At 44.6% G+C, this 24504-nt stretch overlaps 1 protein-coding gene across 6 annotated transcripts in view; it reads right to left on the reverse strand.

Annotated features, from left to right (window-relative positions):
- The window catches only part of LOC102447849 (tetraspanin-15-like), a 282367-nt gene that overhangs the window by 39311 nt on the left and 218552 nt on the right, over positions 1-24504 (reverse strand). For all 6 annotated transcript variants that reach the window (XR_016348001.1, XM_089773762.1, XM_089773761.1 and 3 more), the window contains 2 exons: positions 6435-6488; positions 965-1081 (listed from right to left, as the gene is read on the reverse strand). Coding sequence is in view for 5 of the 6 variants with exons in the window: in XM_089773762.1 (XP_089629888.1) it covers positions 965-1081; positions 6435-6488 (171 nt within the window). In the remaining variant the exon portion in view is untranslated. The remainder of the gene's footprint in view (positions 1-964; positions 1082-6434; positions 6489-24504) is intronic.

A 24504-nucleotide genomic window follows, 5' to 3' on the forward strand; every position in this document is an offset into this window, starting at 1 on the left:
CAAACCACTTGTGGGGTTCACATGAGATGCTGAATCCAAACGACACCTGGTTTTGCAAAATCCAAGCCAAGAGTAAAGACTTGTTGGGACAATATAGCAGAAACGCTCAGGGTTACAACTATGCTCTAGAAGACTTCTCTCTTTTGAGTCATATGGTCCTAGCCCTGGAAGCTCTCAGGAGCAATGGCCTGCCTTAAGAATGATGTAAAGGTTGAACCTCTCTAGTCCAGCACCTTTGGGACTTGACCGGTGCCAAACCAGAGAATTTTCCAGACCACGGGAGGTCAACACTGTCTAGCAGAATGACCAACACTTGCCCTGCTTACAAGACTCTTAGAAGACATAGAGGGGTAAACGACAACACAGAACACTAAGAACTAGGACTGGTGGCTTTAAACAAACTTTATGGGACTGTGGAAAACTTGGCCACACCCATGATAAGTGGACATCCGGCTGACAAACATCATGCCAGAGCACGGCTATTGCTGGACTAAAGAGTGATGGACTAGAGAGGTTCAAACTGTACCTAGTTTCATTATAAAGGACACAACAATGTCCATTCTATTACAGGAGTTAACATAACAATTCAAAGCATTAATTCACTTGCAGATTTTATCTGCCAAAAATCCAGTTAATCTCCAAAAATGCTTACTGCTTACCTGGCTAACAACAGGATATGCACGGCTGTTAAATTTTTGCAAAGGAGAACACGGGGAGCTCTCTCATGCTCTTTCACCCCAAGAGGAACCCTTACATTGCATGACACTTAGCTGAAAGGATTGTGAAAGCCCCTCTAATTTCAGCAGATTAGTACAGCAGGTAACAACCATCCCTCCCCAAGCCCTTGTCAGGTGGGAGACAAAGCTGGAGGTGAAAACAAAGAAGATTTCCTGCTTGTCACCTAACCCCGCACGTCATGATTGGAAAACGGCAAATGATAACAAACAACAAAGTTCTCACCTACCTGGGGAAGCAGCAAGGAACAAACTATCCCAAAGGTGACTTCAAAGTTGTCTTTAAACCACAGGCCAAGTGCATGGATACAGCCTCGCACATGAATAATGTCAACCAACTGCAGTCGCTGCAAGAGGAACAGAACCCGAGCGTCAGATATTTCGAACCCCCCTGGGAACTGGGAGCCCAACATCTCTTGTTGTCTTTGAAGTGGTCCTGGCTTGCCAGTGGTTTTTTCCACGAGACAGTTGACTGCCCCGGGGGGAATTTATTTCTTTGCATAAACAAAGAACAGCACTATGTAGCACTTTAAAGACTAACAAGATGGTTTATTAGGTGAAACAAAAAACAGGACTATGTAGCACTTTACAGACTAACATCTTGTTAGTCTTTCAACTGCTACATAGTCCTGTTTTTTGTTTCAGCTACACCAGCCTAACACGGCTACATTTCTATTTCTTTGCATAGTCATTTCTAAAGCTTTTTATATTAGGGTGCAACTGCTCGGTATGTAAAAAATGCATCTTTTTAAAGTAGCAATGGGCAACCAAGACTAGTGAGTGGGCTGCATGAATGACCCTCCTTCGTCTCAGTGGCCTGCAAAATCAAAATCCCATGGTGGGCATCCTGTGGCCCGCATGTGGCCCATTGGGGTTCCACTTGTGGGTGGCCCGTACACCCCCTCTTTGCCCCTTCCCCCAAGCCTTTCACGCATTAGGGCATGGGAACCCCGCACTTACCTACTCTTTCCCCTCCCTTCCAGCACTTTCGGAGTGCCATGAATTGCCTGATTCACATTCTTTCCCATCCCTCCCAGAGCTTGGACACCACAAATCAGCTGATTCGGCTGAGAATCAGTCAAAAATGCTGGGTGGGAGGGGGAAGAACAGGGACAGAGAGCAAATCAGGTGATTTATAGCACTTCAAAAGTGCTGGGAGGGAGGGCAGTAAATGCAGGGCTCCAGTGAAATGTTCTCTCTAATTTTTCCACCCATGTGCAGAATAAATTTTGTTGGGTGCACCAAAACATGTGTAGATGTGCGCCACCAATATAAACACATGCTGCTGGTTGTAGGCTGTGTGGGTACTCAGCTGGGCAGCACCTGAATCTCTGCTGCGTGGCCACCCAAGCACTGAACTTAAAAGGAACACTGCTCCAGTGCCCCAGTGCATTAGAGGCATGGGGGAAGGGGACAGAGAAGGGATGCATGGACCACGGATTGCCCGCCACTGTTTTAAAAAGTGGCTGTAATTCTTACACAACATGCTGAAATCAGGAGGAGCCTCATGGTAAAACCTTCACATTCCTTCTGGCTGTAACACTCAAGCCCAAAGCCTTTCAGCCTAAAATGCCAACGTCAGCCAGATCGGTTTTATCTGCATCTTTCAGCGGTGGTAACGAGCGTATTTTCTGAAAGTGCGTCACCAGGCACTGAACTCTGGTTCCTAAAGGAGCCCGTCTCTTTGCTAAAACCTGGGAACAAAACAAGCGACAGCCATACATGCTCAGAAAGGATGGTGCTGAACGTGGCTGTAATTTAACTGGCCTTGATAGAATTTGTGCAAGGCAGCAAGCAGCAAAATGCATTGAAGTAAATTATGGCTATTAACCTCTCCCGCCTACAGTGGAGGCCTATTAAAATGACCTATGATAGCTGTGGTATTTGGACACATTTGAGTCGGCAGCTACATTTAACTAGCATACCTGCTCTGGTCTTATGGCACTGCTGTTGCTTTTCTTAATCCCACTGAGAGAACAGTAGCATTTTGATGTATTTTAAGGAGGAAACTGACTGGAAAATATTCAGGATAGGAAAAAAACCAACAGCTAATCCACAGCCTTAGAGATCATTCACAAATTAGAAGAAAAAAGGGGCGAATTCTAGTCTCATTTATGCTTATGCACCATAAATCCAGTTAATCTGATGTACCAGATTTTGGAAATGACCCAAGAAAGAATTATCCAGCTCAGAAGGATGGGTCATGGTCTGCGATATGGAGTTTTTTTCTCTGCTGAATCACCGGTTTAAATCCAGTGTAGGCTAATAGTGACCAAAAGTGATTTGCATAAGCAGCCTTAATGAATTAAGTTGGCAGTCTCTAGAGTGCGCCTCTGTATCCACAAGACAAAACGATTGCATGGTTCTCAAAAAGATGGGAGACTGAATCCATCTGACATGGAGAAGAGAAAGCTGCCTACCGAATTTAGTAGTCCTAGCTCTTACCGTTTAGGCGGAGTTCTTGAGCAAACAGACAGACAAACTCTCTCAAGAACAAGGGTACACCAGAGGACAGGACAGGAGGGCCATTTGGCCTAGTTGCCAAGCTCAAAGCCCAAATTGACACCCCTATTTATTTTTTGCCATTTGATAACTTTTGCAACTTGTTTTTATGCACATCCTGACGGCAGCGGTTCCCAACCGCCAGTCTGCGGTCTGCTGCCAGGCCGCCAACTACTGGCTGCGGGCCCGCGGTGGCTGTTGGAGCTCAAGCCGGCTTTTCCAGGTGCTCTCTTCTGGGAGCCGTGGCAACTCAGATGGCAGCAGCAGGAGGTGGAGCGGAAGGCGCCTTCCTCCCTCCTCCATGCTTAGAGAGGGAAGGGGTGTGAAGGAGGAGGGAGGCGTATACACCGTCAACAGTTGCTCCCCCAGGAGGAGGTGGAGCAGGAGACGACTCTGCAGGGCTCCACTTCCCCCTCCCCCCCGCCTGCACAACCGCTTTTGTCGGTGGCAGCACTGGGGCTGAGGAGGAGCAGGAGACGTGTCTCCCTACCTGCCCTCCCCTGCTTGTATGGCTGCTGTTGCCAGAGGTAACACTGGGGCTGAGGTAACACTGGCACCTCCCTCCTTCCCCCCCAGGGGCTGGGTTGAGGCTAGACCAACTGGGAATGTTTTATTTGCATATTTGCATATTCATTGTTTGCATAATGAATATACAAATACATTTGTGAATGGGTTTGCCGGTTCACGGCATAAAAAAGGTTAGGAACTACTGCTCTGTGGGACCAAAACGTGACACACACACACACACAGGCTAGAAAAGCATTTGTTAAATAAAAAATATTCAAATTATGTCTCAGTTTTTTTGGTGCCTTTTGTTTTCATGTGTCGTCATTTTTTATTTTTATTATGAAGGGCCTCAAAGCTGGAAGTGGCCTGGGCCTCTGTGGACCCCTGAGAGGGCCTGAGTACATGAGGGCTAAGAGCTGCATCAGGGGAACTTAATCTTGGCACTGTTATCGACAGCTACAAAGGGCAAAGCAGCTGCAGAGACAGTACGCTCTGGGAAACCATGGAGAGGAAAAGCACCCCCACAAGCCAGGCACAACACCTCGCTCTGAGGTGAATATGGGATGACAGTGAAATGCGACCTCAGTGAAATTGGTGAGTATGATAGGTGGAACTGCTCCCTGTGTGATTCCAACCCTTTGGAAGACAGGAGACACCCATGCTGTCAGATTTGGAGTAGAAGGCGTTTCTACTTTGAAAGGCCTTCAGTCATGAAAACAGCAGGTCCAGACACTTTGCTTTCCCCCCATTTTTGTTGGCAGTGTTTTGACAGGCTGCAACGTGCCTCCTTCACCTACTGAAGTATCACGTTTGTCGCAACGACTCAGCTAGGGATGAGGAAATGACAGTTTTCTAATCTGTAATCACAACTGGACGTGTTTTTTTTGGAGGCATCACGCTTTTGGGATCTGCATGACAAGGCACTTGTAATTAATATTTCAGACAGTCGAAAGCTTATGCCCTAATAAGTCTGTTAGTTTCTAAGGTGCCGTAGGACTTCTCATTGTTTTCACAGATACAGACTAACGTGGCAACCCCTCTGAGTCCTGTATAAAAACGTCCTTAACATTCTGGCTTCCGATTTTTTTTCTATCTGCCTAGCAGTTTTTTAACTTAATTATCCCCGAATGAATAATGCGTTGCTGGTGGAAAACATTCTGGGTAAATGCCCTTTATTACAAAGCTGCTAAAGAGCATTTTACAGCATGTGTTTGTATTTATAGTAGCAGCTCATGCTTAAGCCTCCATTGATTATTCCCCTTTTTGACAGTAATTAAATCTTTCCTTTTTTTTCTTTACTGCCGACAAATTTTAATCATAGTTATGTATGGAATTAGCTAGGTAGCAGGGCAAGGTGCTGCATGACAAATTTCATCCAATTATGGAAAGGATGGCTTAATGGGCTAATAATCAGACATGGAAAGTTGTCCAAGGTAATGGTTCAAATTTTTCAGAATTTGATAAATTGAACTCTGCAGTTTATTCATTATACACAAGACTTTAAAAAGTCCTGAGGTCTTCTCTGCTGTATGCAGACCTCACAAATCTGATGATGCTTATAGTAAGAGTAGGGGGCTGTGCTCTGGCAGCCTTGTTAAAAATGGGATTTTCCTTCCACGGCTGATGCAGGAACTAGCTCTTTCTCTTTGTTTAGACAGCAACTGGTTTTACTGGAACAGCTGGAGGTGACCTAAATCGTAGAATTCTAGAACTGGAAGGGACCTTGAGAGGTCATCAAATCCAGTCCCCTGCCCTCACAACAGGACCAAGCACCATCTAGACCATCCCTGACAGATGTCTATCTAATATGCTCTTAAATATCTCCAGTGATGGAGATTCTAAAACCTCCTTAGGCAATTTTATTCCAGTGTTTAATCACCCTGACAGGTAGGAAGTTTTTCCTAATGTCCAACCTAATATTAAACATATTACAAAAATAATACATTACAGTGATTGTACAGGGAACCAGGTATGGATGTCCGGCAGCTTAGTGATGACCTTTGGGATCAAAAGTGTTAAAAACCAATAAGCTATTTATTATCTGTCATGTGGCACTGACTATTAGCCCTCTGTGCTAAGAGGTTGTACAGACATCAGAGACAGAAAGCTCCTGCCCCAAAAAACCTGACACCACCAGAAATTTCTGTCCATTGCTCAGATTGACAGAAAGTGGACCACTGTTATCTGATAAAAATTTTCTTAAAAAAAAAACAAAACATCGCAAAATAGCTGGGTTATAAAACTACAGAGAAAATTCCCTCCAGTTAAGCCTTCCCTTGCTCATCAATTATTAAGAAAAGAAGGTACATTTATTAATTTGCATGGTTCGGATGCACCAAAGGACTGGATTTATAACCAGTGACAAAACCCAGAGAGACCCCTGACAGTTGGAGGCCCCCCCAGTGGCTGATTAGACATACAGTAAATCAATGGGACCATGAAGAGTAACTCATGAATCGGACATTGACCAAACAACCCTGCAGCAAGTCAGAGATTCCGCACTCTCCCCAACACCACCCCTCAAAGCCGTATCCACTCCTCAGAGACCTCTTAAGAGGAGGGGCTTTGTACAGTGCCTGGCTCATCCAGTCCTGCAAACAGCTCCTGAGGACGCACATGCCTGGAGAATGGGTGGCCCAGGAAAGAGACGGTGAGCAGAGAGAGACATTGCAAATGAAAGGCGCGAGTTACCTCTTTTTCCAGGGTCTTGTATCCGCACAGAGTGTTGACAACTTCTCCAGGGACCTATTAACAGAAAATGTGTTTCAGGCTTAGAGCAGAGTTTTAAGAAAATGGAAATAATAATAATACAAAATCTCCAGACATATAAACCTTCTACCTCTGCCTCTTGAGTGTATGTCTCAGACCTTTCATCATAAACACAAGGGCTGTGTCTACACTGGGCCACTTATTCCGGAAAATCAGCCGCTTTTCCGGAATAAGCTGCGAGCTGTCTACACTGGCCCTTGAATTTCCGGAAAAGCAACGATGCTCTACTGTACAAAATCAGCCGCTATTCCGGAAAAACTATTCTGCTCCCGCTCGGGCATAAGTCCTTATTCCGGAACACTGTTCCGGAAAAGGGCAGTGTAGACAGCCCAGTAGTCTTTTCCGGAAAAAAGCCCCGATCGCAAAAATGGCGATCGGGGCTCTTTTCCGGAAAAGCGCGTCTACATTGGCCACAGACGCTTTTCTGGAAAAGCAGACTGCCAATGTAGACGCTCCTTTTCCGGAAAAACTGAAAACGGAATAGTATTCCGTTTTAAGCATTTCCAGAAATACATGCCAGTGTAGACACAGCCAAGGGGTAAGGGGAGCTACCAAGTTTCTGACTCTAACATCGGAGGGACTTTTTCCCAACGCAACACCCAAGCTAAACTCTGGGGCTGAAGTTCACCAGGGTTAACCACTAGTGGACTGCTGCCACTATATTTACCTGCACCTCCACAGGTGTGTGGCTGGGAAAAGTGATCCACGGATAACAGGAGCTGTGATTCCCCATTCCTGCGGAAATGTAGGGAAATACGGAGGTGTAGGGCCCACTAGGGGCTAACTCTGGCAGGTCAGTTCTGACCCATGGGCTGGGTTTTGGCCACCCCTGGACTACGCAGTAGAGCACTCTGACAGTAATGTGCATGGTGTTTTTTCCATCACAGCAGTGAGGTCTTTTCTATCCAGCCACCTTAGCCAATTGCACGCTGGTGAACTCAGAACTCCTGCCTCCATGTAACGTCCAGTGCTCTGCTCTGTCCAGTTTTCCATGATTCAGGGAGAGGCTTTCACCAGTTCATTTGGGAGTTTAAACAGCTTCCAACTGGAAAACTGTATTTATCGTCTCTTTGTTTAATTCTGTTCAATAGTCCGTGTTATACGGCCTATCACACCACCTTCAATAATGCCTCTTCTCATTGCGGTGATTTAAGTGCTTCTGGAATCAGGCCCTATAACCTCACTAGAGAATTTTATAAGCGGAGACAACAATCCTCGTTCTCTATGTTCCATGGGAGTTTTCCACTAGATGGTTTGGAAACCACAAAGGAGCAAGTTTTCCCTAAACGGCCTATTGTTTCCATCCCAGTTTTGTCAGAGCAGTACTTCTATTACTTGATCATTTTGATTTGAAACTTGGAAAGACACAGAAGCCTGAGTATTGTCAGAGAAGTTAGCAAAAGACCTGCTGAATGTGCTGACAAGAAGGAACTCAGCACCTCTCCGAATCAGGCCTGTAGTGCGGGTTTGCTTATTTTGGGGATCAAACAGAAGCTTCCTTATTTCAAGGCAGTGAACTGAAGTGAGGGGCCTTTTTCAAAAGGTGTGTTGTAGCCATACAATGGCCACGCTGAAAGCACAATAATTTTAGCACTGAGATGATTTTGGCAACCACTAAAAGCTGCTGGACAACAAAACAAACTTTCCACGTTTTAGAGGCACAGAGATGAAAAGGAGAAATGGGCTCATTTTGAAGCAAATTGCGCTTTTTCTGTAAAATGCAGCAGAAAGGAATCTGCACTCTAGAAAAGGCTGCGGGCATGATGTTCCTTCCATAATTGGTGAGGAAATTAGTCTAACATTTCTTTACCACGAAGAGTCATTTGGACAGCATGTTACTGCTCAGAGCTATTGCAAAACATGCCTTTTATAATTTCCATTTATGCTCTGTTAATCGGCCTGTCGGTGGCACAGAGAAGAGAGTTTAAAAGGCTGATATAGCTCCATTGATCAAGAATGCATGTGTGCATTAGGCAGGGCAAGCTATAGGCTTCGGGTGAAACTCTGACACTACTGAAGACAATGGAAAAGCTCCCAATGATTTCACTGGGATGAGGATTTAATCCTTTTGGGTCCACTTCTCATTTGCACTGTTCGGACCGAGCAATGGAGCCTTTGAATTAAGGTAAATGTAACTCACGCCTGTACTGAGGTCTCATTCTGGCAACGCCATATAAAGAGGGTGTTTGTGTTACTGGGAAACCAGACTTTCAGGGCAGGTCTGCAGCTCTACTGTTTCCCATGCAGCTCTCGCTTCATCCTAATACTCCTGGCTAAAGCAGTGAGCTCTCTGTCTGTGAAGCCAGGATATCAACTGCGGCAAAGACCCATCAGTGTAGTTCAGCTGCCTCCCCGAGAGGCCAATGCTGGGCTGACAGGAGACATGCTCCTGTCGACATAGTGCTGTCTACACGGGGTTTAGGTTGATATAATTACACCGCCTCCAGGAGGTGGGGGATTTTTCACCCCTCCTCCCGAGCAACATAGTTTTTTACACCAGACCCAAACCTCCCTTGAATTACAATTCTGGAGCCTTAATATCTCACCAGTCCTGCATGAAAGGTTTTGTTAACCTTGTTATTCAATGGATGGTGTCCTGCATAACAATAACACCACAGTACCATGTACAGAAGACCTAGGGACGTGTTATGCTGAGCCAATGACCTGGTAGGTCCCTCCTGAAGTGCTGTTGTTCCCAGCAGAATGGTGTCTCAAAACACAGCTGTGGTCTGATGCCCCCTCCAGGACTTTTTGCTGTGGAATGCAAAAGTGAACCCTTTGAACTAGTTGTTCTCCTCCCAAGACAACTTTCCCGGAAGGGAAACGTGATTTCTAATGAGTTTAAAGGTTGCAAATCTTTCTGTTTCATTCATAATAACTAGCACACGTTCCCCCTCCAACCTCATGGTTTGTGCCACCTTAGCCTGGCTAGGTCCTGGTGGACAATGACAACCTGCTGACGTTTGTGACGCACTGAGATCTGGGGATGAAAAGTGCTGAGGATTGGGGGAGAACATCCTATTGCACGCGGAAGGCAGGACTGCAGAGCAGTGAGGCCGCTAGTGCCCCATGCAGATTCACAGGGCTGAGAACAGAACGGCCACTCTCGGTATCACGGCTTGACAGATGTAGAGAGCCCCCTGCTCCTGCAGACAGGAATAGGATGAAACTAGAGCTATACGGGAAGAAGCAATTTTCCTGCTCTGTGAAAATTTTCCAGACATTTCCCATTCTATACCTGGACAAAATTGAGGTTGTCTGAGGTTTTTCACAGAAGGGGGGAGGCAAGGGGAGAGGTGAGACACACACATGAATAGCTCAGTGTTTAGAGTGATCTGTGGGATCTAGGATACATGGGTTCGAATCCCAGAACTGGGTGATTCAGAGTAGGGACTTGAAAACATGGGTCTCTTGGTGAGTATACTAGATTCTACAGAGAGGTAAGTGTTTGGCCAGCAATTTCACTGCAGAACTGAGGAATCATCACAACTGTGGTAGGTTCTTGAGCAAAGGTTTGGTTTTGAAAAATGGACAATTATTGACAGAAAAACTATTTCTCTGGCCCCTGACTTGCTGGATCCAGCCCCTGAGGCTTGGGGTTCACCCCCCTCCCCACGCAGCATTGGGGAGCTTCTCTGCTGCCTTTCAGCAGGGCTGGAGCACACAAAGGCTATGGCTACACTGTAGCCTTCTTGCGGAAAAACATATGCAAATGAAGCACGGTGTGGAATATCGGTGCGCTTCATTTGCATAATTAATTAGCAGCCGCTTTTGCACAAGAGGTTGAAAAAAATGAGGAAGAACAGCACAAGAGGGTTTTTTTTTTTTTACACAAAAAGGAGCCGTCTACAGGGGAATGTGTGCTGATTTCCTATGGGTTCTACATCCCACAGAAGTTAAATAAAAAGGATAGCTCTGTAGCTTTTGGGAGGGCTTGGGCTTGTATTCCTATGTGTTTGTACAGTATTCAACTATTCTGAGTGTCGATAAACCATATTCCTTATGCTGCTGTGATGGAATTCCACATTTTGAGCCAAAAACCTATTGTATGGGGAACCTTCTCACTCAAATTCCAGGGGTTTTAGAATATTTTTTATGGAAGCTTGTTGAATGGCAATAAAAATCCTGTTGGTATTATCCCTATTAAATTCTACAGGATTTGTCTGTAAGGATTCATAATTTCAAGATACAAACAAATCAGTTTCTCCTAGTCCAGCTATTTCCAAGTTTGCATTCAGTGACTAAGGGCTCTTTTATCATTTCAATTTCCTGCCCTGGTGCCCACACAGCCACCAGCTTCAGTAATGACATCACGACACCTGCTCCTAGCTGCATCAGATATTTCTGGTGCACTGATCCCATTTTGGTCTATTTAGTTTTTAAATACGTCTGTCCTAGCTTCTGGATTTCATCTCTGCCAATCTCGTCTCTCTTTCTATTAGCAGATATTTTAATTTCCTTGAATAGAAAGACCTTGCTTGATAAGATGTGGGAGAAACATGGGTTTTCAAACAACATTTAGATTCACTGCATTATTGGCCCATTACCATGGATATTAATTTTAACATGTAAACTGGCCAATAGCAGCATGCAAATAGTCTTTCTAAATACTGGCAAACTTGTTAGTCTCTAAGGGGATTTAAAAATGGCACCCAGACGGGAAGATGCAAATAAAGCCCATGATATTTAAATCCCGGGCTTCATTTGCAACTTCGAATGCCTACATTAGCCTCCCTAGTTCGAACTAGGGGGCTAGTGTAGGCATACCCTAAGGTGTTACAGGACTATTCCTTTCTTTCAATAATAATGGGGGGATTTCAGCTTCCCCCATATTGACTGGGTAACATGTCACTTCTGAATGGGATGAACTGAGAAAATGTCTAACTCTGAAACGCACAGAGGGAGAGGTAACAAGAATTAGCTAAGTTCTTGGAGGATAGGTCCATCAGCGGCAGGTTCATCAATGACTCAACCTCCTACATGGAGTGTCCCTAAGCCTTGGACTGCCAGCAGCTGGGACTGGATGAGAACAAGTGGATCACTTGATAAACTGCCCTGTTCCGTTCATTCCCTCTGCAGTGTTTGGAACCGGCCTCTGTTGGAAGACAGGATACTGGGCTAGGTGGATGGTTGGCTGTTCTTATGTTCTTGTCTGGATGTAGAACAGAGTTCACACTTACAGACATAACAGATAGGAGAAAAGTTGAACTTGTTTCCACTGCAGGGATCTGAATTTCCCTTTAAAAAACTCTACCCACTGCCGATGTTTGGGCAACAACGTTTCCCGGCTTTTCTTGAAGAGAAGTCTGATATTGACAGCCATGCATATTGACAGGGAACACAAGATGGGGAGAGTCAGAAGAGCTAAATCCTACTCCCAATTCTGTCAGTCTCCCACACCAGCTGCAAGACGGGGGTGGATAACATCCTAAACTCCATGTAAGAAGCTCAATTCTTTAGTGTCTGAAATATACCTGTGGACAGGTGGCCAGTATGAGAACTCTATGCATAACTGATGTCCCTAATTGTCCTCAGATACTTAAGAGGTTCATAGCCTTGTGCTAGCTCTCTGGAGCATTTGCAGAGCACATGAGCATGGAACTGAGAAATATTCTAACCAGCAGGAAAAGGAAAAGTTAGCACATATTTTTGCTCCAGATATTGTGACAGAAATCTTTTTCCAATTTCTCAGAACATTCCTCCAGAAAGTGTCTGGCGGACTTTCCCAGGGACCGTCTCTTCCCCACTTTCTTTTCTACATAGAGAAACCAAGAGTTTTCCTGTGAGCCCAGAAAATACCACTTTGTGGAAGAGAAGGCATCATTTAGGGTGTGTCTAGACTACATGCCTCCGTTGATGGAGGCATGTAGATTAGCCAGATCGGAAGAGGGAAATGAAGCCGCGATTAAAATAATCGCGGCTTCATTTAAATTTAAATGGCTGCCCCGATCTGCCGATCAGCTGTTTGTCGGCAGATCGGGGCAGTCTGGACGCGACGCGCCGACAAAGAAGCCTTTCTTCATCGGCACAGGTAAACCTGGTTTCACGAGGCTTACCTGTGCCGATGAAGAAAGGCTTCTTTGTCGGCGCGTCGCGTCCAGACTGCCCCGATCTGCCGACAAACAGCTGATCGGCAGATCGGGGCAGCCATTTAAATTTAAATGAAGCCGCGATTATTTTAATCGCGGCTTCATTTCCCTCTTCCGATCTGGCTAATCTACATGCCTCCGTCGAAGGAGGCATGTTGTCTAGACACACCCTCAGTGGCATCATTTCCTTCCCAAGAAGGAAGAAGGCGGAAGCCCCACATCTACATCTCTGTGTTGCTATTTGTGTCTGATATTGGAGCTAACTTATTTATAGAGGATTCATTTGAAAGAAGACATCCAATCTTTTGGCAGCGAAAGCAGAGGCTGCTGAGAATCCTAGAGGTAAACTGGGATGACTGCAAGGATTCAGAGCAGGATGCAAAGTGCCTCCAAAAATTCTAAAGCAATTGGGAATAAGAGCAGTTGCGTTGCGATCTGAGCCCTCCTTAGGTAAATAGGGACAGGACAATAGGACAACACTATACAAACAGAGGATGAGGTCAGACAATGCTACTGCACATGCTGGGGTGCATTTCAGAAAGATACAAAACCGAGCATTTGCACTAATATGAATCTATGTAAACATGTAACAATACACATTCAACTGCTCTTATTCTGACTCTTAATCGAAGCCTTATGAACACTGTGTCATGATGGACTCCCTCTCTCTGTTGTCCTCACTCTCACAGCTGCCTTCAGGTTTTTTTTTTAATGCCTTTTGCAGATGAAAGAGTTATGCCTGAGGGTATGTCTAGACTGCAGAAGAAAAACTCTGCTGCATCCAAGGAACATGTCTGCTCTTCCAAAATTTTTTTTGGAAGAGCAGATGCTTTTTTTCGGCATCCCTGTAAACCTCGTTTTACGAGGAAGAAGGGATGCTCCGAAAAAGTTTTTTCCCCCCGACATTTGGCCCAGTGTAGAATATTTCTCTATAGAAGAAAAGCGAGAAATATTCTCCTCTGGGAATTTTAATCACAAAGTCCTGAATAGTCCTCTGACAGGATGGAACCTCAAACAGCATTTCCAGATACAACCTAAACAGCAAAAGGCTTCTGAAAGGTCTTAATGGACCTAAAGCTAAATGGAATTACTGACTCCATGCAATCTCTCTAAGCCACAGGCTACTTGATGTGCAGGAATGATGTTAGTGAATGGGCTTGTTCCCTCTATAGGCCTGGGGAGAAGACATCCACACTTGTTATTCTTCCCCCTTTTGTTTCTCAGGGTATGTCTACACTATAGAGTTTTGTCAGAAAAACGGCCGTTTTTTCGACAAAACTCGAGGAATGTCCATGCTGCAATTGTGTTCTTCCACAAGAAAATCAAAAGAATAGAGGGGTTTTTCCCCAGCATTGGTATTCCTCATTCTCCAAGGAAGAAGCCTTTTTGCGAAAGAGCTCTTTCAGAAAAAGGTGCACGTGGACAGGGAAGAGGGAATTCTTTTGGAAGAAGAGGACAGAGGAAAAAGCACAGGTGCCCTGGTGGCCATTCCATCCATAGCAATCCCAGTTTACATGTGAGAGAGCATCCATTCAGTGTGGACGCTCTCTTTCGAAAAAGCAGATCGCTTTTTCAATGTTCTTTTGCAGTGTGGACACTCTCTTTCGGAAGAAGTTTTTTCCTAAGATCCCTTCCGAAAAAAGCTTCCTCCGAAAGAAGCCAGTAGTCTAGACGTAGCCTCAGTGAGCTGTAAGGGCACAAGAGGCTAGCAGAGAATTCTCCCCAGCGTAGGAGCAAGGTTGGGCTCTAATAACTGGTTGTGCTGCTCCTTTGCAACCCTTAGGGGTACATAAGAGCATAAGAACAGCCAGGCTGGGTCAGACCAAAGGTCCATGTAGCCCAGTGTCCTGTCTGCTGGAAGTGGCCAATACCAGATACCTCAGAGGGAGTGAATAGAACAGGTAATCCTCATGTGATCCCTACCCTGTCACCCATTTCCAGACAAACAGAGGCGAGGGGCACCATTCCTACCCATCCTGGCAAATAGCCAGTGACGGACCTTTCCTCCATGAATCTATCTAGCTCTTTTTGAACCCTGTTAAAGTCCTAGCCTTCACCACATCCTCTTGCAAGGAGTTCCACAGGTTGACTGTGTGTGGAGTGAAGAAAAACTTCTTTCGTTTGTTTTAAACCTGCTGCCTATTAATTTCATTTGGTGACCCCTAGTTCTTCTATTGTGGGAAAAGGTAAATAACTTTTCCTTATTCCCCTATTTTATTCCTCTCTTATGACTTGTTTTATAGCAGCTTATAGAGGCCCCAACCAAGATTAAGGCCCATTGTACAGGGCACTGTACATATACATGAGACAGAAGTTAAGTGACTTGCCCAAGTTCACACAGCACATCAGTTTCAGGGTTGGGAATAGAGCTCAGATCTCCTGAATCCCAGGCTGTATCCTGAGCCAGACTTTTTCCTTTTTGCTGTTCCTTTGGGCCTGTTTTCTAGTAGCTGCAGCTTCTCCTCAAAGGGTGAATAAATCTCTTTCCACTCAGGTGGGGGCAGGGAAGGTGGAAACTCAGGTTAGGTACTTGGGTGACAGTATGATGTAGGTCCCTCAAAGATTTTGCAAAGGTACAGAGAAAGCTGGCTCTATATATCTAACATAAGTAGCAAGTAAAATTCTTTATACTTTAGAAAACAAAGTTTAATGGCTTTATACATCATAAAGGATCAATAAAAGGGAAAATCAGAGGGTTTTTTGCTTTGCTGTTCACCTTCAGCATTAATCAAACTGCAAAGCACAGCTGGAATCCCTTGCATATGGCTAATCCATTTCCATATAAAAGCACATAGCTACAGTTTTATTTTTCTTTCATCTAACAAACTGCTTCTTCCAACAAAAGGAAAAGCTTATGCCGAATGTCAGCAATGAAATCTTGCAAAGCATCAGCAGACGCATCACACCACACAGACATACCATACAGCACGACCCGGGCGGGGGCGGGGAGGGGATTTTAACAGAACAGGCTCAAATACTCCTTTAGGAAGTAGGTACTTATGGATAATGACCCAACCTTAGATCCCATCTATTATTCAGCTGCATGTATTTTCTGACTGTCACTGGTTGGTATCGTTGCCAGAGAGAATTTCAAATCTACACACATTTATTTCTGCACACACTATGGGCGCTGATAGAGAGCCCTTGGAGACTGAAATCCTCTGCTCAAAAGAATAAATCCAGTGCATTGATGTGCAATACAAACTTCTTTCTTACTGACTTGCTAAGTCTACACTGCAATAAAAGATGTTTTTGTAACTCAGGTTAGCTGGTGCATGTTCTCTGCTATTCCCCCCCCCCCCCCCCCCCCCCCCAGTCTCCTCTGTCCCCTGCACAGATGGTGCTGGAGGGAACAGGCTTTTAACTGGTCGACTACATCCCTAATTTTAAGCAGAGTTAGCTCACACCAGTTAGTTAACCCAAGTGAAGAACACATCTTGCTTTTCCTCCTCCAGGGCAGACATGCCCTAAGGGTGAGGGGCTGTCTCCATACCAATTCAAAAACACTGACCATGCCAGTAAAGGGAGCAGTGACTGTCAGTTGTAATGGTGGGTTTTGTGATACAGGGATCAGTTCACTAGCCACAGAACTGGGTTTCACAAAGCTCTGCTCTCCGGTGTGAAAATCCTTTGGTCATTACTGCCCTGCAATACAGCTGAACCAGTGCCCTCCAATAGAAACCGTATGACCAGCCGTTGGTCATCAGCCCCCTAAGAACATCCTTTTCAGATATCACATCCTGCTGAGATCTCTATGCTTCAAGAAAGTGACGTAACCAACTACTGGAGGTGGTACTGGTGTGCTTTGTCCTCTGTAGCAACTCATTTAGACAATAACAAAGTAGTACTGTGGATTATAACACATTTAAAGTTAAATCAATGCCCCTATTTAGGGTTCAGATTTTTGTGGACAAGCTGAAGGATGCAAAAAAAAAAAAAAAAAAAGACATGAATATTCATTTACTTTTAAAATAAATGCCCTTCCATCATGCACACTCTCCTTATGTTCACTTTCCACAACTATTCATGCAGCCAAGTTTTATTGGTACGGGTGTTGGTGAAAAGTGAAGCTCCAACTTACATGTGTGACTATGTACAGAGAAGTAGTTTATACATGGAAGGATTTCAGCCATTGGGTTCATCCAATCAGGAAGCAGAAACACCACCATGAAACTAATCTGATTGAGCAAACATACCTCAAATGTATAATAGCAATTCCACACAGCAAACACATTCTGATATTACTATCTAATGTCGAAGGCCACAGAACAGTTTAATAAAATTTGAGGACATCACATACCCCTTCATATTCATTGAATACTTTGCCAAGCACAAATTACTTACTCCATTCTAGAAATGGAAATAGTTATAATAGTGACTATCCCCTCAACACTAGAGGGTGGTGTCTCATTAAGCACTGATCATCTGACCCAAACAGGTCTACATAGCTCTAAATTCTTACAGCTTGGTCGACACTACACGGTTAAGTTAACACAAGGCAGCTTATGTCAACCTGGTTATGGATGTCTCTACACTTAATTTTTGCTCCTGTGTCATAACTGCCAACTTAACACCACCAACTCTCCAAGCAACTGGGAGTCCATGTAGTTAGGTCGACGCAGTATCAGTGTAGACACTGCGTTACTTATGTCAGCTTCTGCTCGTCTCCAGGAACTGTCCCACAATGCCTCGCACTGACCTCTGACTCGTTACAAACGCTCCCTGTGAGGACTAGGCGTGCAGAGCGCATATGCGCACAAGGGAGCCGTGTGTCAGCGCAACTTAGGTATACATGATTTTGTAGCAAGATGTGGCCTAAATGTCTAACCAGCACAAGATGCTCCAAGAAACATTCTGTGTTGAATTAACACATTTAGAAAAGTGTGATCCTGCATTTTCCCTGCAGTGCTATGTACTCATTTGGGTAGTCGACAGGCAGCGCTGTTCAAGAGATGTGACATAAGGGTCTGTTTTCAAACACTGGCCGTCTTTTCCCGCCCTTTTAATTCTTCCCGATCAAAACTTGTGGTATGTATAGTGATGCTTCAAAAAGGGTTGTCCAGGTCTCACATCTCAACATTATTGACAGATGTCTCTGGATCACTTGTGCCCAGTTGCCTGTGAGGATAATGAAGGAGAATCTGGTAGTTTGCATGATCTTGTTCCAACTAAACAAAAGGCAGGTTATGGGAACTCTCCCATGGAGATTTTTTAGAGGTCATTTTAATGTGGATTCAACCTTGGGGCTAGCTGCCAAGTGTTAGCCCCGGAGCTGCAGAACTGGTAGTAATTTCCTTATTCTAACCTGTGAGCATGCATCAGCCTGGATAATGTGAAGACAATGTTTCTAGGGACAAGAGTAGTTCAATACAGAGCTGTGCCAACTGTAGGTTTTTTGGTTTGCCTGAAATTTTTAAAATAATTGGGGTCAAACCAAAAATGAATTTGGGGGGGGGGGGGGGGAGAGCGCGGAGCGGGGAATAAAAAAGTAAAAAAACCCACATTTTGTGTCAAACAAAAAGTTTCACTTGATGCAAAACAAAACCATTCCATTTGAATATTTTAAAATAAAGAAATTCCAAAATAAGTCATTTTGAACCAAAAAACCAACATATGTCACTTTGAAAATGTCAAAAATTAACATTTTAACTTTAACAAAAAATACATGAACTATTTGGTGTAGCCAACATTTGCTAAATGTTTCGATGTCACTGAATTTGAAAAATTGTCATCTGAAAAATGTTGCCCACTCTAGTTCAGTATCTCTTTCCTTTTGAATGCTGAAATGCATTATTGTGTGAAGTCTATTATTTAGTTACAACTTTTAGTAATAATTCTTAGATCTTCTAGGACAGAGAGTGCTTCATAAAACATACATACGAGTCATTCGTCCCTTTTTTACAAACAGTGAAATAAAGACATAGCTAAGGTGAAGTGACATGCCCAAGGTCATATCAAATGTCAGTAGCAGAGCTAAGACTAGCACCTATATCTCTGGACTCTGGGTTTAGTGCCTTATCCTCAGGACAATACATAATTCCTCTCAGGGAGGCTGCACTTGTACTAGGATGAACAGCCTGGAGAATATATTTTTGTAACTGTGAATGTATATGTCCTTAGGCAAGTGCCATTCCACTCAATCATTTTCAGTCTAGTGATCACAGCCTCTTATCGAGTCTTTTCCTGATGGTTTATATAGGCAAGATTCATATGTTTTATGCACAGGGATTTAGACAAGCTGAGTTCTAACACCATCTCTGCCACCTCTACAGCAGCTGCTTGAGAGTGGAAAAATGTGATTTAAAAATCAAGAGAAATGAAACAGGTTGCTGATGAGGGGGAGGGGTGGGACTCAAAGGTTTTCATACTCTTGATTCATTCTCGGTGTCCTGTGCACGCTTTCCCTCCGATTCACAACACTCCCTTGTTCCCATCTTCCCTCCCTGGCTGCGACTGTGTAACATCCCTGTGCCAGCTTCTGCAATTGCTTAAATGGAAAAAACGGCCTCAGGAAAGTATCTGACTGTCTTTGATGTGCCAGAAGGTTAAGCACACGGCTCACTTCTGCTCTTGCATTCATCACCCCCCTCCCATCCATTCCGTTTCATCTTCGATAGGGGGATTAAATGCTAAAATTGCAGAATGAGTCCAACCCACTAGATCTGTCCCGTCTCTAATTCTAACATCAGCTCTCATGGCAGGGTGGTATCTTCTAAAATGGAAGTAACACCCAAAGTATCTTGGTAGTAGGGGGCAGCTCTCCCCCACCCACTGAATATCCTCCTCCTCAGTGGGCCCGAGTACTTCCCTGCTGAAATTCCAGGGCACTAGCAGAATGTTAGCACTTCACACATCGCTGCTGGTCCCATCCACTGCAGCCTTTGGGATCATGGCACACAGATAGCATAGGAGGTAGTGCACAAGATGCTCTGTAGAAGACACCTGAACAGCTTTACTCCCATCCTTTTCATGACAAGCTGCTTATTAACTATGCTCTCGTTCTGCACCTCATTTTTGGGAGGAGCGCCCTGTAAGCCTCCACAAAACTGCCTCAGTGGCCTCCTTCAAATTCCTCTTTAAAACTCTGCTTTGCCAACAAAAAAATGAATAGTTAGGCCTTGGAGACCAGTGGCCATCATACCGACCCATACAGTCTCTCTCTTTTGCTGTATTCCTCCACCTGTCTGTAGCCATCTGTTTTCTCTGGTTTTATACTTAGATTGTAAGCTCCTGGGGGCAGGCTCCATCCTTTCCTTCTGTTTGTACAGCGCCTGGCGCAAAGGCCTCTGGTCCATTACTAGGGCTCCTAAGTGTAATAATAATAATAACAACAACAGACTGCAAGTGCCATGTAGTGATTTGTCCATGAGAAGAAGCAAGTGTTCGGGTCTCTTTGTGCTCAGCAAGCGCAGAGATGAATTGGGGAGGGTTCAGAGAAGAACATGGCTGACGGGTTAGAAAACCTGCCTGAGACCGATTGACTTTGTTTTGCTTAACAAAGAGAAGAACGAGGAGTGACTTGAGCACAGCCCATCAGTCTCTTCACAGGGAACAAATATTTAACACGGGGCTTGTGAGTCTAGTCAAGGTATGAAAGTTCCAATGGGTGGAGGATGAAGCTGGACAAATTCAAATGCGCAATAAAAATGATGAGGGGGCTGGGGCACACGACTTATGATAGGGGTGCTGGTCCGCTGACCCACAGAAAAATCACAGTGGAGTGGCAGGAGAAGGAGGTCCTGAGCCTTGGGGGCCGGATCCCAGTAAGTCAGGGTCTGCATCCGGCCTCTGGGCCTGATGCCCCTCCCCCCGACTTCTGAGGAGAAACCGAGGGAACTGAAAGTCTGCAGAAGAGAAGAATGAGGGGGGTTTGGAGAGCAGCCTTCAACTCCCTGAAGGAGGGTAACAAAGAGGATGGAGAGAGGCTGTTCTCAGTGGGGACAGATGACAGAATGAGGAACAATGGCCTCTAGTAGCAGTATCAAAGGTCGAGGTTGGATATTAGGAAAAACGATTTCCCTAGGAGGGTGGGGAAGCGCTGGGATGGGTTCCCTAGGGAGATGGAGGAATCTTCATTCTTAGAGGTTTTAAGTCCCGGCTTGACAAAGCCCTGGCTGGGATGATTTAATTGGGGTTGGTCCTACTTTGAGCAGCAGGTTGATCTAGATACCTCCTGAGGTCTCTCCCAACCCTAGAATTCTACGAGTCTGATTCTATGAAGCAAGGCGTACATTTTGAACCATGAGGGTAATTTATAGGCAGGTGTGTTAGACCAAGCTGGATGAGCAAGCATCTCAGAGAGGTGATTAAGAAAAAGCAGAAAGCATATAAGGAGTGGAAAATGAGAGGGATCAGTAAAGAAAGCTACCTTATTGAGGTTAGAGCATGTAGGGATAAAGTGAGAAAGGCTAAAAGTCAGGTAGAGTTAGACCTTGCAAAGGGAATTAAAACCAGTAGTAAAAGGTTTTATAGCCATATAAATAGGAAAAAAACAAAAAAAGAAGTAGGACCGCTAATTACTAAGGATGGAGTGGAGGTTAAGGATAATCTAGGAATGGCCCAATATTTGAACAAATACTTTGCTTCAGTCTTTAATGAGGCTAATGAAGAGCTTAGGGATAATGGTAAGTTAACAAATGGGACTAAAGATAAGGAGGTAGATATTACCATATCCGAGGTAAAAGCCAAACTTGAACAGCTTAATGGGAGTAAATCGGGGGGCCCCAGATAATCTTCATCCAAGAATATTAAAGGAACTGGCACATGAACTTGCAAGTCCATTAGCAAAATTTTTTAATAAATCTCTAAACTCAGGGGCTGTACCATTTGACTGGAGAATTGCTAATATAGTTCCGATTTTTAAGAAAGGAAAAAAAAGCGACCCGGGTAACTATAGGCCTGTTAGTTTGACATCTGTAGTATGCATGATCTTGGAAAAAAATTTGAAGGAGAAAGTAGTTAGAGACATTGAGGCTAATGGCAATTGGGACAAATTACAACATGGTTTTACAAAAGGTAGATCGTGCCAAACCAACCTGATCTCCTTTTTTGAGAAAATAACAGATTTTTTAGATAAAGGAAATGCAGTGGATCTAATCTACCTCGACTTTAGTAAGGCATTTGATACAGTACCACGTGGGGAATTATTGGTTAAATTGGAAAAGATAGGGATTAATATGAAAGTTGAGAGGTGGATAAGCAACTGGTTAAAGGGGAGACTAGAGCGGGTCATATTGAAAGGTGAACTGTCAGGTTGGAGGAAGGTTACTAGCGGAGTTCCTCAGGGATCAGTTTTGGGGCCAATTTTATTTAATCTTTTTATCGCTGACCTTGGCACCAAAAGTGGAAGTGTCCTAATAAAATTTGCGGATGACACAAAGTTGGGAGCTATTCAGAAAAGGATCGGGATATCATACAGGAAGATCTGGATGATCTTGTAAATTGGAGTGATAGCAATAGGATGAAATTTAACAGTGAGAAGTGTAAGGTTATGCATTTAGGGATTAATAACAAGAATTTTCGTTATAAGCCGGGGACACATCAGTTGGAAGTAACGGAGGAGGAGAAGGACCTCGGAGTCCTGGTTGATTATAGAATGACTATGAGCCGCCATTGTGACATGGCCGTGAAAAAGGCTAATACGGTCTTGGGATGTATTAGGCGAGGTATTTCCAGTAGGGATAAGGAGGTGTTAGTGCCATTATAGAAGGCATTGGTGAGACCCCATTTGGAATACTGTGTGCAGTTCTGGTCTCCCATGTTTAAGAAGGATGAATTCAAACTGGAACAGGTACAAAGAAAGGTCACTAGGATGATCCGAGGAATGGAAAACCTGTCTTATGAAAGGAGACTCAAGGAGCTTGGCTTGTTTACTTTAACCAAAAGAAGGCTGAGGGGGGACATGATTGCACTCTTTAAATATATTAGAGGGATAAATACCAGGGAGGGAGAGGAATTATTTAAGTTTAATACCAATGTGGACACAAGAACAAATGGATATAAGCTGGCTAGTAGGATGTTTAGACTTGAGATTAGACGAAGGTTTCTAACCATTAGAGGAGTGAGGTTCTGGAACGGCCTTCCAAGGGAAGTAGTGGGGGCAAAAGATCTATCTGGTTTCAAGATTAAACTAGATGGGTTTCTGAAGGGGATGGTTTGATGAGATAACATGATCTTGGTAACTAATTGACCATTCATTATCAGTGGGAAATAGGTCAATGGAGGGATGATAGGAGTTACTATAGAGAACTTTATGGTTGTCTGGCTGGTGAGTCTTGCCCACACGCTCAGGGTTTAGCTGATCGCCATATTTGGGGTCAGGAAGGAATTTTCCTCCAGGGTAGATTGGCAGAGGCCCTGGAGGTTTTTGGCCTTCCTCTGTAGCATGGGGTACAGATCACAGCTAGAGGATTCTCTGCATCTTGGGGTCTTCAAAAATATTTGAGGGCTTCAATATCTGAGATATAGGTGAGAGGATTATTCTAGGAGGGGTGGGTGAGATTTCGTGGCCTGCACTGTGCAGGGGGTCAGACTAGATGATCATAATAGTCCCTTCTGACTCTAAAGTCTATGAGTCTATGAGCCACTGGCAGAGTTTACCTGGTGGATTCTCCATTTAAAAATCAAGATTGGATTTATTTAAACTATACTCTCGTTCAAAAGGGGTTATTTTGGGGGTGCTCTATGCACTGTGATCTACAGGAGGTCAGACGAGTTGAGCACAATGTCTCCTTCTAGCTTTGGAATAACTGACAAGATTTTTATTATAAGCATTTTAATGACATTTTCCCCCTCAAGATTTAAACAAACAATTTCACCGAAGGATCAGCCACCCAATAGCAGACAGATTGCACACAATTTCTTAAACTAAGTACCTGCCCAGAGCCCTTCGGTCCAGATGACACCACCATGTTGCCAAGCAACTGTCCCGCGCAAGCAAATGATTAATCTGAATCACAAAATGTCAGGCACAAAAACTACATCATTCTGTCACCTTGTCATCGGTGGTGGTGGTGGGGGAGAGGGGGAGAAATGGGAGTGGAGGGGGTCAGAGAAGCTAGAACCCCCATAATGGAAATATTATGGGTGCGCTGCACTTGTGTAAACTCATGCATGGGGGAGGGGAACCCAGAGGGACTGAAGCAAATGCCACAGAACCTGGGTTTCAGGATGGGAGCAGGGAGTGAAACTCAGAGGTGCTGGAATGGGCCCAGAGCAGGTAGAAACCACAGGGACTCGCTTGTCCATCTTGAAAATGGCTGGCATTCAGGGCTGGCCTTACCATGATGCAAACTGAGGCCGCCACCTCAGGTGCCAGACTGGGGGTGGGGAGGCGGGGGGGCCACTAGGACCCAGAGTGTAGAAAATTGTGTCTGCTGCTGGTGCCGATGTAGTCTCTCTGCTCTAGAGTAGAACAGGAAGAAGGCAGAATTGAGACCTTTCAAAGTTTTGGCCCAAGTGAGGGGGTATGGGAGTGTCATTTGAGCTCCCTGCCTCAGGTGCCAAAATGTTGTGGGCCAGCCCTGCTGGCATTCCCCTCTCAGTCCCTGTCCATTGAGTCTCAGTATGTCTCCTCCCTTCCCTCTGACCTCCTCTTCCATCACCCCCACTTGAAATCTTCCTTCCCACTACTCAGAAGGTTTCACTTGCACGTGAGAAACTTGCTGCCTGATTTTCTTGAAAGCAAATGCAGTTTCTCTGCTTTAGTCTCTCTGAGGAGCACCAGGGCAGGGATAGAATGATAAACGGGGGAGAAGGTTTACTTCTAGGGAAAGCCTCCAGTTCAAAGGAGGATTCTCTCTTGAACAGCTTGCACAAGTCAGTCAAAACCAGACAGTCTCACTGGGGAGTAATGATCAGAGAGAATTTAAAAACAGCCATTGTCTAAAGCAGCGTTTCCCAAT

This window comes from Pelodiscus sinensis, chromosome 28 (assembly GCF_052426305.1).
Source record: "Pelodiscus sinensis isolate ZL-2025 chromosome 28, ASM5242630v1, whole genome shotgun sequence".
Classification (NCBI taxonomy): Eukaryota; Metazoa; Chordata; order Testudines; family Trionychidae; genus Pelodiscus; species Pelodiscus sinensis.